The sequence below is a fragment of the Giraffa tippelskirchi genome, chromosome 10, assembly GCF_054371585.1.
Source record: "Giraffa tippelskirchi isolate mGirTip1 chromosome 10, T2T-mGirTip1v1.2.pri, whole genome shotgun sequence".
In the NCBI taxonomy this organism is placed as follows: domain Eukaryota; kingdom Metazoa; phylum Chordata; class Mammalia; order Artiodactyla; family Giraffidae; genus Giraffa; species Giraffa tippelskirchi.
In genome coordinates, this window is record NC_137284.1 from 135,519,266 (window position 1) to 135,532,539 (window position 13,274).

Below are 13,274 nucleotides of genomic sequence, written 5' to 3' on the forward strand. Positions count from 1 at the left end.
TGAGAAGGTTTTTTCCAGTGTTAACCGCCTACACACAAACACATAAACACAATTCCAGGCTAAAATATTTGGGTTGTAACCAAGGCAGTTAAAGTACTAAGGTATTCCTCCCTAGATTTAAGCTTGTCGATTAATATGATGAAGTATTATTTCTTACCTCCTTTTCGTTTACCACTTACACTCACACTGTGTCCAGATATATACATGCATGTATATACACACCATTAGGGAAGCAAACAGGTCAAATTGATCAAGTTTAATGATTCTGCAGTTATCATTATTATCACTTGAATGCATCACTTCTGTTCCATTAAGTCTGCTCACTGTAGATAGTCCGGATCACCTAGCCTCCCAATCAGATTATTTAATCACCTCCAAACCCTCACAACACAGATCACTATGATGAAGACCAGGAAGATACATATTAGTCTGTGGCAGAGCACTGGTCTTTAGGATCCAAAGATCTCTACAACCAGCAAGAGCAGATGGAGGAAAGCACAGAATAAGGAAATGATACTGTTTGAATCCAACTTCTCTGAGTCCCTCCATTAGTAGTAATACAGGTAAGGAAGATGAGTTTTATGGACTGAAACTCTATGACCTCCCTAAGCGAACGGGCAAAGGACCCTGGTGACAGTAATGCATGAACACCCTGGCTGCAGGGACGTGGAGGTTTAGCCAGAAGGCTATCCATAGTATAGCAAGTACCCCAGGACTGTTCGGCTGAATTTCTACCACTTTCCTGTGAGGGTCACAGCATCTTTCTGGAATCCACTGCAGCACAACTAGTTAGGGGGATGGGGGGTATAAATCTCAGAGCTAATTCTTTGTATCCAGGCAGGATCAGAGCTTCCTGATCAGACCCCTCTCTTTAAGAAGGTAGAATTTTTTTCTTAATGGGAGTTCAACATTGAGGGATAGACAGCAAAGTCACTCACTCACAATCTCAAGCCAACACTGTACAGCAGGTTAAGGCAGGGAGGGACAAGTGTGAGAGGTCTAGAAGCCTATCCAGGCCAAAAGCAGGTCACTCAAGAAATCCCTAAGAACCAACTGGTGTGCAGGGCTTTCTCCAGGATGGTCACAAGTGGTGTGGTTTGCCCAGACAGATTAAGTCGTGCCCTGCCCTAAGTATTTCAAGTTTCCCAGTTCCACAATGAACTCCCCAAGCTCACTATCCCTGGGCCCTTTGGACTAGGGGACAATCTGTCACTATTTCAAACTTTCTGGTCCCTCTCTAGCCTGCATTTATGTCCCCAGAGAATTGGGGCAGCAGTGGGCCAGACTCAAGATTGTGATGAAATGGAGTAAATAGTGGTCCTTGTGTGTGTTTAGAAATTAACTGAACTCTCTTTGGAGTCATAGGTACTCCTAGCTCTGCACTAGGAGTAGGATATTAAAACCAAAAAAAAAAAAAAAAAAACAAACTTATTTTAAAAGACACTCACTTCCCCAACTTTTGCACTTCTCAATCCTAACCTCTCCCCACTCCTCCCCTCATGCACAGGCCACTAGAAGATGCTGTCCCAACCCTTTCAGTATCTCTGGGGCCCAAGGATAAAATGGCATTAATGGCATTTGACAGAAGATCCCATCCCACACTGAGGATTCCTCCCAGGTCAACACAGTGAAGAAATAAGACGGTGACATAAGAGAAGAGGTGGGAGAAACCAGAGCCTGTCCCTTCTCACAGAAGAGGCACAGAAATCAGAGGAGTGAAAATGGCATCATCTCTTGCTAGAGGGCCACCAACCACCACCGGCTGGGAGCCGCATGATCGCTTGCTTCTCCTCCGGACTGAAGTGCAAGATGGTCAGGATGGCAGTGAGCGTCTGCTGGCGGCCCAGGGTGTCCGGCAACGTCAGGAAGCGATAGATGATGTTCTTGAGGTACTCCAGGTTGGCTCCCTCCCGACTCTGGTCCCTGATGTTCTTCGCGATGTGGCTCTGCAGGGCTCCCACTTCCTCCCGATGCCGCTCCCCCTCCTCCAGCAACCGGTCCTGCAGCCGATGCACCTCCACCTCCAGCCGGTGCTTCTGCTTCCTCAGCGACGTGATCTCCACCTCCTTGCGGGCCAGCTGCTCGGCATACAGGAAGAAAGTGGGCTCGCTGGCCGCGGCGAGCTGCAGGGCTTGGGTCAGGCTGTCCGGGGTGGAGGTGTCCGCCTGGTCCCCAGGGCCCGCGCCGCCCACGGGGCTTCTGCGCCCCGGCAGCCCGGAGGACAAGGCCACGGACCGCAGCTGTTCCAGCTCCAGGTCCTTCTCGGCCAGCACGGCCAGCGCCCGGTCCCGCTGCTTGTGCAGCTCCTCCTCCAGCTTCAGCGTGCGGTCCCGGAAGTCCAGCTGGCTCCGCTCCAGCTCCTGCCGGTGGCCGTGCTGCAGCCGGGCCAGCTCCTGCTTCCAGCCCTCAGTCTCCTGCTGGTGCTGGCGCTCCAGCTCCTCGCAGGACAGCCGCAGCGAGATGTACTTCTCCTTCAGCTCGGCCAGCTGCTCCCGGGCTTCCTCCAGCTCCTTGCCCAGGTTCCCGTCTTTGACGTTCTTGCTCTTGAGGACCACCTGTGCCCGCATCTTGTACCTCTCAAACTCCTCCTTCAGCTGTTTCAGCTCCTGCTGGTAGTAGAGCGCCGTGGCCTTCTCCCCATCGGCAGCCTCGGAGCTGGGCATTATCTCCAGGTCGCAGAGCTTCTCCATGTCCAGGGTCACCTGGCTCTTCCTGGCCGCCACCTGCAGCAGCCTCTTCAGCTTCTCCATCTTGTCCCTCAGGACGTTGACATCCAGACTGGACTCCTCTCCATGGCTGTCCAGAGGGGACCGGCTGGAGGCTGCAAGCGCCAGGGTCTTGTTCTCCAGGTCCAGCTGCAGAATGCGCTCCTTCAACTTCTGGATGGCCAGCTGGTCCTTCTGCTTGGCCTTCTCGTAGGTGCCCAGAAGTTCCGACACCTGGGATATTTGATTCTCCAGGGCCGCCACCCTCTGCTCTTCCAACTGAGACTGCTGGCGCAACTGATCCTCAGCGAAGGCTGTCTGAAAAAACAAGGGAAAAGGTGGAGATGCATCCAGAAAAGCCACAAGGTCGGATGGCCAACTTTGAGAAAGCAAGGGAGGGGGGACAAAAAGGTTATGGGATGGGGTGGCCTGGCAAAAAATGGGAACTGGGAATTTTTCTGAGTTTGGAAGCTAACTCAAGCTCCTATAACCTGCTCCCAGACACACATTATACCCAATGATATTAAGACTCTTTGGAGATCTGCTACTGTTCTGCTTTAGTGTTTCCACTCTCTCCACCCGTACACCATGCTCACATGTAAAGTGTGCTCGTCACCATATGACATTCTTTTCCTCTTCCAAGATTCCTGGAAGTTCAGAATTGACTTGGATCTCTCCCCACGCTGAAAGGAAGCACTGGAAAATAGCCTATCTTTCCAGACAAGGCAAAGACTGACTGCAAGCAATACAAGAGGTGATTTCTTCTGAGAAAATTTCCTTTGTCCCCTTCAGCCACCCTACTTACAGACATCCACTGCTACACATAGATAGGCATATTGCTACAAGCATCCACTCCACCTTTCACTGCACAGCTGCTGCTACACTGCTTCACAGAGCACAGCTGGGAAGATGCCATGCCCTGACGCTCAGATCTGTCTGGCTCCAACCCAAGACTACATTCAGAAACTCCACATTCTGTTAGAAGCACACTCTGTGGATACTGTCAACACCACACAGAAAAGGATTTCCCAGGACCCACAAGTAAAACTTTTTGAAGAGCATCAAAAATCAACAGTGCGGGCACTTAGTTCTAACTGTCAAAGGAGAAAAAAAAACCTAATATTTCCCCATGTGTCACAACTGTGTGTTGACTCGTGTCTGACTCTTGGCTTCCCTATGGACTATAGCCCACCAGGCTCCTCTGTCTATGCGGTTTTCTAGACAAGAATACTGGAGTGGGTTGCGATCTCCTACTCCAGAGGATCATCCCGACCCAGGGATCAAACCCATATCTCCAGAATCTCCTCCATTGGCAGGTGGATTCTTTACCACTGAGCCACCTGGGAAGCCACTTTAAGTTAAATGACTCATGTTTGAAAGAGATGAAGATAATTACCTTCCTCATTTCCTGCTGCAACTGAGCCTGGAAATGGCTCTTAAGGCAGGCGGCCTCTTCTTGAAGCTCCTTCAGCCGGGGGTCAGGTTGATTCTTCTCATCTCGAAGAGCCTGAAGCTCACCTTTCAGCTCCTCCACCTCATGGGTCAGCTGCTTGGTCTGCAGTTCAAACCCTTCCATCTGACCGGCTGCATAGGCCCGCCCGGCCAGAGCTTCCCGGGTCTCTTCCAACCGAAGCTCCAAGTCCTGGCGCTGGGCCCTCTCCTCCTGCAGCAGTTTCTGGAGCTCACGTAGCATCAAGGCATGGTCACTCTGCTCTTGGGCGCGATCGTGTTGCTGCGTGATAAGCCGGGCTTTGGTTTCTGCTATCTGTTCCTGCAGCCCCTTCAGTTCTCCCTCCAGCCGGCCCCTCTCCTCCTCTGCTTTTTTACTGGCATCCTCTAAGTCCTGCTTCATCTTCTTTTTGTCCGCCAGGTAAGAAGCTTCCATGCGGGACTTCTCCTGGGTGACTGTAGCCAAAGAGCTGGTCAAAGTAGCCAACTGAGTCTTCAGCTGGTGCAGTCGCTTGTCCACCTCCCCACTCGCAGATGGTCCGTCCCCACTACTACTGCTAACGCCATTCTCTGACCCGCTGGCCTCTTCCAACTTTGGAGGTGGTGGTCCACGGGCCAGTCTGTCATCTTCTACCCCAAACTCACCCTTGGTGCTGGTGAGACTGGCCGCAGTATCCAGGCTGGCGGCGGTCCCTGTGCTATCCTCGCTGTGAGTGGAGCACCGGTCATCCACCGAGTCAGGAAAGGTGAGGCCTTGAGGCTGCACACCTGCGAGGCCCACATCCGCCTCGTGGGATACGGACAGCACCTTAATGCTGGCCTCCAGCGCCTCTTTCTCCTTCAGCAGACTTTTATAGGCACGTACTACATCCTTGAGACGTGTCTGGTACTGGTGGAGCTGCTTCTTCTGACTCTCAATGGTCTCCAGCAGGTCCCTCTTGCTTGGGCCGCCCCCGAAATTCATTCCAAACTTCTCCATGAGGGTTCAGGACAGGTTGCTCCACGCCAGGGTTTGGACAGCCTGGGAGCGTCACGAAGATGCTGGCGGGAGTTGTATGCGACTGGGAGATAGCTGTCCCCCTCCGCCGCACATCCGCTCCAAGCAGCTGTTCGAGACCGGATGCAGGGCGGCGGGGCAGCCTGGCAGAAACGCTTGCCAGGTCCCAGGCAGGAGGGCGGGGGCGGGTCCTATCCTAGAGGCGGGGCGACGCTGGCACGAGAGGAGCACACCGCCAGGACTCGCCCGCACTGTCCCAGAAGCCGCTCCGCGCTCCCCGCTCACCCAGCAACAGCAGCACCGGCCGGCCCCGACGCACGACAGGCCAGAGGTTCAAGATGAGCGTAGCTCTAGCTCGACTTCCTAACTCTAGCGGCTGGACAACGGCGCTTCCGGGTCTGCTGGAAGTGACGAGAGCGCGACGCATTAGGCCCCGCCCCCAGTGGGGCGAGGTGGGCGGGGCTACCTCCGCTGGCCGGTGGGAAGAGAACCCAGCGGGGCTGAGAACTGGTCCCTCTCCACCACACAGTCTTGTTGGTTTGGTGACGGCCCCTGATCTTGCCCTAGCGCTAATATCAGCGAGGGACGGGGGCGACATCGCAATAAGTCCTTACCAAAGACTCGGGTGAACGACAGGCCCCACTGTTTGGGTGCTCAGTACTGTTGTCCTTAAAGAGCAACAATTAAGACTACCATTTAGACCACAAAGATGGCAACCCTTTCTAGGACAGTATTTGACACCTAGACGGTGTATAATATAATCATTATTACACCTTTCCTGAGTTCTGCTGGGTTCATTTAACAAATACGTATAGATAAATATATATAGGCATCATGTCCATTCTAAGTGCCACCTATATTTCAGAAGCTTCACAGGAGTTTTACTATTTAGTCTTTATAATTATTCTGCTGAGCATCATTAGCACTACTTTACAGATAGTGCAACATGAGGCACAGAGAAGTAATATACCAAGGTCACACAGCCTTGGGTTTAGAATCCCATGTAGATCAGTCCGACTCTCAACATACCAAGTCCTATGCCAGGTGATCACCAGGAAGGGACAAGTTCCTACCCTCAAGGAGCCCGCATCTAGAGAAGCAGCAGCTGTGCAAACACAAGTATATTCAAAGTGATACTGAAGGTAAGAGGAGGGAGTCCTGTCTAAGGGAGACAGCGCAGGCTCTCGGGAAATACGTTGGAATTTGAAGGGTAAGTACTGATTGTCTATCTAACTAGAAATGAGGGAAACAACATTCTAGGCAGAGGGAAAACTTGCAAGGACTCTGGAGCATCAGAGAGTCTGTCTTACCTGGGAAGCATTGAGAATCATTTCAAGGCAGTAGCTTAGGGTATGCAAAGGAGGTGGCAACAGATACTGCTGACACAATAGATGAGCACCCAAATTAAGGTGTTTGGATTTTACCTTCGGTTATGACACTAAAGGATTTCCATCACGAGAGTGGCATCAAGTCTTGTATGACAAGGTGGAGATATCAAAGTGCAGAAGACCATTTTCAGTCATAGGGATCAGATGGTAGTGAAATAGAGCAATGATAACAGGGATGTAAAGAAACAGGCTAATTAAAAAGAATGAAATAATGCCATTTGCAGCAACATGGATGGACCTAGAGAGTGTCACACTGAGTGAAGTAAGTCAGACAGAGAAGGAGAAATATCATATGGCATCCCTTATATGTGGAATCTAAAAAGAAATGATACAAATGAACTTCCTTACAAAATGGAAAAAGACTCACAGACTTAGAGAACGAACTTACAGTTGCCCGGAGGGGAAGGGATAGTTAGGAGTTTGGAATGGACATGTACACATGGCTGCTGCTGCTGTTTAGTCACTGAGTCATGACTGACTCTTTGCAACCTGATGGGCTGTAGCCCACCAGCTTCCTCTGTCCAAGGGATTTCCCAGACAAGAATACTGGAGTGGGTTGCTATTTCCTTCTCTAGAGGATCTTCCTGACCCAGGGGTCGAACTCCAGTCTCCTGCTTGGCAGGCAGATTCTTTACTAGTAAGCCACCTGGGAAGTCCCTATATTTAAAATGGATAACCAACAAGGACCTACTGTATGGAACTCTGCTCAATATTATGTGGCAGCCTGGATGGGAGGGAGGTTGGGGGGAGAATGGTTCCATGTATATACGGCTGAGTCCCTTCATTGTTCACCTGAAACTATCAGAACACTGTTAAACGGCTATACCTCAACACAAAATTAAAAGTTCAAAATATAAAGATGTTAGGACAGAGAAAAAAAGGTTAAATGAAAGAGCTAAAGATAACTTGATCACCACTAGTTGTGTTATTATATTAGAACTCTTTTAAATGTGCTCTTCAATCTTGTTAAAGCCTTCTTAGGAATGTAAACCTCTGATGAATAAGAGTCATGTACTCACTCATACTTGGTGCCCAAAGTTTGTTCTCTTTACAGAGTGAGGGTCAGACACTAGAAGTCTTTTGAAACCCAGTTTCTTGGTAGCCCAGATAACATCCAGCTGCATCATACAAAACATTCAGATACATTATCAGTTTAATCTTCACCATAACCTCATGAGACAATTAGGACAGATATCAGTCTCATTTTGTAGATGAGAAAATGATAGGTTGTGAGCATTGTTGAAATCAAGCCCTCAAAAAAAAAAAAAAAAAAGGCAGAACTGGGATTTGAAATGAGGCCTGGAACAATGGCACCTAATGGGTACTCAATAGATATTTGTTTAATGAGGGAAGGAAGGAACGAAGGAACAAACGTTCTCTGATTTTCTAGCTCACCTCACCGTGTCCACTGCACAAGCAATCGATCCTAGAAGCCCGCTGAGAATCCAGAATAGGCAAAACGCCTGTCCTTGCGCCACTGAGCAACCAGTTAGTCCATTCAACCAAGCCAGCATTTGTTTTGTATGTATTGGGTGAGGCATTGACCCAGTCTCTGTCATAAGAGAAATTTAAATTAATTCCTGTCTTGCAATTTCCCCCCTCTGATGCTAAGATCAGTGGGGAAATAGCTGGTGAAGCTCTTTGGCGAGAGCCTCCTCACAGGATAGCTGTGCATCAAAAATCCTGGTTCCCAGGTCTGTGGCAGAGTGAGAAAGGAGCTTCAGAAAGGCTGCCCGTTGCGACCTGAAAGGCTTTATTGCCAGGGCCTTCTAGGAGAAGGCGGAGTTCTACAGTACACAGGAGTAGGGTCTACGCCGCCCAAAACTGGGGATCTTCCACTGGTTCTGCTTATTGCGGATCTCTGAAACTAGAGTATTAAGGAACCATGAAGCACACATCTTCCTCCACCTGGGGCATACTCCTCTCGAGAGTCAAGGGTCACTGAACCCCCTGCTACGTTCCAAGTCCCTCGCTGGGAGCTGAGAGGACAAATGGAAAGAGGAAGACATTTGCACGGAATTTCCGCCCCTCTCCACCGGCGGGGTGATGCACACAGTCGAGGCTGCTGGTTACCAAGAGCTAAACCGGAGCCCAGTGTGCGCAACAAACCAAAGCCCGGCGACCGGCCACTGAAGATGGGGGTCGGAGCGTCGTAGGCTTTTCTCGGCTTCGCCCGGGTTGCTGGTTCAGCTCCAAGGACCTGACAGGCGTGCTAGAAGCCTGGGGAGACCCAGGCCCTTTCCATCTTTGAAACTGGCGCGCTAACAGCCGACGCGGTCAAGTCTCGCTCAGCTTCAGTCTTCCGGAGCCAGGGCCTGGAGGCGGGGCGGGGGCGGGGCTGAGGGCTGGGGGCGGGGCCAGAGCGGGGGCCGGCCCGAGGTGACGTAGGGCGGGCCGGGACGCGCGGAGGCGGCGGCGGCACCTCCTCCTGCTGCTGCTGCTGCTGCGCCCCATCCCCCAGCGGCGGGCCGGTTCCAGTCCGCACCCCGCGTCGGTGCCCGCGCCCCTTCCCCCGGCCCCGCCATGGGCCTCACCGTGTCCGCGCTCTTTTCGCGGATCTTCGGGAAGAAGCAGATGCGGATCCTCATGGGTGAGGCAGACCAAGCTCGCGGCCCGGACGCGAGCGCCGGCCCCTGCGCAGCCCTGTCGCCCCCGTGTCCCTCCGGCCCCCGTTCACCCGTGTCTGCGACCCCGAGTCACCCACGTCCTAACCCCCCGGGGGGCACTACTCTCGGGTGGATCGCGGTCTGCAGCACCGCCCCCGGGGCCTGACACCCGGAGCTGCGGGCCTGGGTGGGGTGAAGCTCCCTGAGCCCCAGCCCGGCTGGTAAGAAGGGAGGATTCCCCGCCCTTGGAGACGACTTTTTAAAAGGAGCGCTCGGCCTTTCTCTTGCGCCTCTTTCCCTTCAGTCCTCCGCCGCCCCTCGCCCGCTCTGGGGGCAGGAGTTGGCGCTCCCCACCCCGACAGCCCTCAAGGCCCCAAAGGTAGATAACAGCGTGCACCTGGAGGCGCCCCGGCTCTCCGCCCCCGTCAGCATCGGCTGTCTTGGCCTCTCCCCTTCCCTGGGCTCTAGGGGGCTCCCTCGCTCTCATCTCCATCCCTGTGCCCCTCTCCGTTGCAGTTGGCTTGGATGCGGCTGGAAAGACCACAATCCTGTACAAACTGAAGTTGGGGGAGATTGTCACCACCATTCCCACCATAGGTGAGTCCGGAGGCGAGGCCGGGAGGAGCGGGAGCGCGGCGGGGGCCCTTCGAGGATCTGCTCCGTATTCTGCCCCAGGCCTTTATCTGCCGGGAACTGACCCTGACATCTGATCCTGCTACCTGAGAAGTGGGTCAGGGTATCTCTCTGTGCGGGATGGATGTGACCTCGCGCCGCCCGGTCTGTGGACTCTCGGGCCTCTTGGGGCTCTTTTCCCTGGGGCCTCGATCATTGCCTTCTGGTTTTGTGTCCCTCCTGAATCCACTTAGTGTTAATGAGTTTCTTCCTTTCAGGACTTTTGCCTCATATGTTGTACAATTATCTGCAGGCTTCAATGTGGAAACAGTGGAATACAAGAACATCTGTTTCACAGTCTGGGACGTGGGAGGCCAGGACAAGATTCGGCCTCTGTGGCGGCACTACTTCCAGAACACTCAGGTTGGGGCTACCTCACCCCCAGGGGAAGAGGTGTTAGGGTTAGGAAGGCTGAGGTGTTGGCCCTGAGCCAGGAAAAAACCCTTACAGCCTCTCACCCTCCTTTGTAGGCGAGCCTCTCCTTATACTTCTGAGACTTAGCCACCTTTGGCTTCTCCCTAGAAGCAGAGTTCTGAATCCAAGCTGCCTGATTCAGGGCTCATCACATGTCTTTCCCTGTTCGTTGCATGGCTTTTCGCTAGACCGCTTGCCTGAGGGCAGAGGCTGCATCCGTTGCAGGGTGTTTCCAGTTTGTGCTAGGATGTCTGCAGATCCTTATGGAAGCTTACTAGATGAGCAGGCTTTCGACACAATTAAAGACAGGCAGAAGAGCAAAGGGTCCAGAGGAGGGTGTGTGTGTCCCAGACTCCGGTGATAGCTCCTCCTTCCTGTCTTCCTTTGCACCCAGGGCCTCATCTTTGTGGTGGACAGTAATGACCGAGAGCGGGTCCAGGAATCTGCTGACGAACTCCAGAAGATGGTGAGCACCCAGAGCCCCGGGAAAGAGAAGTCTCTGTGCCGGTGTGAGAGTCAGAAAGTGCCTCACGGCCGTCAGCCGCAAACATACCTTTCTCTTTGTGGGCACAGTCGCTAGAAGCAACTCACCCTGTTTTGAATTGGGGTCAGGTAGAAAGTATAAGACTGACTTTTCCCTTGAATTTTCTCTCTTGTCTTCACAGCTGAGTCTGAGAAGTTAATTGGGGGGGGAGGAGTTATACCAGGTGGAGGGAAACATCCTCTTATGTTCTTGTTTTGCCATTTGGAAATGTCATTTTGACTAGGGCAAGTAGTCTAATTAGAAAAAGACCCTTGCTGGAGTTAAGGCCAAAATGGCCTTAAGCAGTTGGTAAGTCTCTGTCTTGTGTTCAGTAGATGACACAGTATTCTGTTTTTCCCACAAATATGCTAGAAGGTAGAAAAGGTGGGGGGTTCCCATGCACAGCTGCGTTCCACCCACCCCCTTCACCTCCCCCAGCTGCAGGAGGATGAACTGCGGGATGCAGTGCTGCTGGTGTTTGCCAACAAGCAGGACATGCCCAACGCCATGCCCGTGAGTGAGCTGACCGACAAGCTGGGGCTACAACACTTGCGAAGCCGCACGGTGAGGGCCCGCCTGGCCCCAGGAAGCCCCAGGCCTGGCAGGAAACAAAGGCATCTCCTTTTTTTCCCTGCTGCTGACCTCTTTCTTTCCCCCTCCCCACAGTGGTACGTCCAGGCCACCTGTGCCACCCAAGGCACAGGCTTGTACGACGGGCTGGACTGGCTGTCCCACGAGCTGTCGAAGCGCTAGCCAACCAGGGGCCGGCCCCTGCTGCCCGGAAGCTCCCGCGTGCATCATCCCGGGAGGACCAGACTCCCGGACTCCTCAGGCAGTGCCCTTCCCTCCCAGCTCCTCCTCCCCCGCAGACACAGGCCACTGCTCCTGCCTGCATGTTCTCTCTCTTTTGGGAGCCTGGAGCCCCGCTCTCTGGGCATGGAGGGATCTGATCTCCTGCCCGCTGGGACCTGTGGAAAGGGGGTTTCCAGGGCCAAGGCCCCTTCTTCCAGAGGAAGAGCAGGGATCTGGGTTTAGTTTTTTTTCTTCCGTTTCGGGTGTACCCTTGGGGCCAGGTGGGGAGGGGAAGGGAGGGCTCTGGGTGGTGCTATGATGTGGCACTGGATATTGAGTAATAAATTTGCTGTGGTTTGTACTCCGTGTTGTTTGTAGCCTACAATTTGGGGGCTGGGTTACTGGCTGCAAAGATAATATGGTCGTGGGGGGGCAGATCTCAAAGCTGCTAGAGCTTCCCTAGTGGCTCAGCAGTAAAGAATCCACGTGCCAATGCAGGAGACACAGGTTCAATCCCTCGGTCAGGAAGATCCCCTGGAGGGAGGACATGGCAACCCACTCCAGTTTCCTTGCCTGTGAAATCCCATGGACAGAGGAGTCTGGTGGGCTGCAGTCCATGGGGTCGCGAGAGTCGGACACGACTGAGAGACTAAACAACAGCAAGAACAAAGCAGCTAAGGCTGCCGAGCCAATCCCTTACCCCAAGCGCGCACACTCAGCTTTACCCTTATCTAGCTCAGCTTCTCCCTCCTTACTCTCAAGACTAGAAGTATTTAGGGCCTCCAGTGGAGGAAATTCCATTCCTTCCCCAGTTCCAAGGGGCCTTTGCTGCAGGTAACAGGCTCTACCTTCATGGGTTCGTAAACCACCTGACTCCCATTTCCCATCCACCTCCCAGCCGCTTAGAGCAGTGGTTCTTAATGATGACTATGCACATTGACACTTGAGGCAGGGGGAATATTAAGAATAAGGGCCCTGAGGTACACTTCTGAAAGTGATTCTTCAGGACTGGTCTGAGACCCTAGAATCTGCATCTCTAAAACTAGCCAGGTGATTCTGTCACTCACAGTCTATTGGCCTTATTTTATAAAACCTTGGTTGGGCTTCCCTGGTGGCTCAGACGGTAAAGAATCCGCCTGCAATGCGGGAGACCTGGGTTTGATCCCTGGGTTGGGAAGATCCCCCGGAGGAGGGCATGGCAACCCACTCCAGTACTCCTGCCTGGAGAACCCCCATGAACAGAGGAGCCTGGCGGGCTACAGTCCATGGGTCGCAAACAGTCGGACAGGACTGAGTGAGTAAGTGCAGGCAGGGTCTGGGGAGGGCTTCCCAGGTGGCGCTAGTGGTGAAGAACCCACCCGCCTCTACAGGAGATGTAAGAGACACGGATTCCATCCCTGGGTTGGGAAGATCCCCTAGAGGAGGGCTTAGCAACCCTCTCCAGTATTCTTGCCTGGAGAATCCCCATGGACAGAGGAACCTGGTGGGCTATAGACCATAGGGTCACAAAGAGTCAGACAGGACTAAAGTGACTTGGCGTGCACACAGGGCATGGGGATTGTAGTCCCTTACTGTGCACCACTGCAACTCTTTCTACCTGGGGAAGCTCCACCTGCAGGGAACAGGAAGATACGTGTACAGGACCAAGGGTATGGAGTAGTCTCCAAGTGTGGTTCACTCTGCCTTTTTCCCTTTGCATCCCAGCAAAGCTCAACAAACCCACCATCA

General features: G+C 53.0%; 2 protein-coding genes across 3 annotated transcripts; one reads left to right on the forward strand and one right to left on the reverse strand.

The window, feature by feature from the left end:
* Positions 1-243: 243 nt before the first annotated feature.
* GCC1 (GRIP and coiled-coil domain containing 1) lies at positions 244-5,525 on the reverse strand. The gene is made up of 2 exons (XM_081531194.1): positions 4,102-5,525; positions 244-3,023 (listed from the first exon to the last, which is right to left on the reverse strand). Exons 1-2 carry the CDS (start codon positions 5,131-5,133, stop codon positions 1,728-1,730), a joined length of 2,328 nt encoding a protein of 775 aa, XP_081387320.1. The 5' UTR covers positions 5,134-5,525; the 3' UTR covers positions 244-1,727.
* Positions 5,526-8,925: 3,400 nt separating this feature from the next.
* ARF5 (ARF GTPase 5) lies at positions 8,926-11,907 on the forward strand. Of its 2 annotated transcripts, XM_081531205.1 has the most exons (6): positions 8,926-9,129; positions 9,662-9,742; positions 10,071-10,180; positions 10,626-10,697; positions 11,193-11,318; positions 11,421-11,907. In XM_081531205.1, exons 1-6 carry the CDS (start codon positions 9,063-9,065, stop codon positions 11,505-11,507), a joined length of 543 nt encoding a protein of 180 aa, XP_081387331.1. In that variant the 5' UTR covers positions 8,926-9,062; the 3' UTR covers positions 11,508-11,907. The 2 variants fall into 2 exon arrangements, with proteins under 2 accessions (XP_081387331.1, XP_081387332.1); XM_081531206.1 differs by lacking the exon at positions 10,071-10,180 and having other exon boundaries at positions 9,662-9,741.
* Positions 11,908-13,274: the final 1,367 nt, after the last annotated feature.

What these genes read in the sequence shown, in the direction of transcription:
- GCC1 (XM_081531194.1), bottom strand. Translation starts at nt 5,133, where the DNA reads ATGGAGAAGTTTGGAATGAATTTCGGGGGCGGCCCAAGCAAGAGGGAC. An exon ending in TGCAGCAGGAAATGAGGAAG is followed by an intron (nt 3,024 to 4,101) that starts GTAATTATCTTC and finishes TTGTTTTTTCAG; the next exon opens with ACAGCCTTCGCTGAGGATCA.
- ARF5 (XM_081531205.1), top strand. Translation starts at nt 9,063, where the DNA reads ATGGGCCTCACCGTGTCCGCGCTCTTTTCGCGGATCTTCGGGAAGAAG. An exon ending in ACTACTTCCAGAACACTCAG is followed by an intron (nt 10,181 to 10,625) that starts GTTGGGGCTACC and finishes CTTTGCACCCAG; the next exon opens with GGCCTCATCTTTGTGGTGGA. An exon ending in AACACTTGCGAAGCCGCACG is followed by an intron (nt 11,319 to 11,420) that starts GTGAGGGCCCGC and finishes CCCTCCCCACAG; the next exon opens with TGGTACGTCCAGGCCACCTG.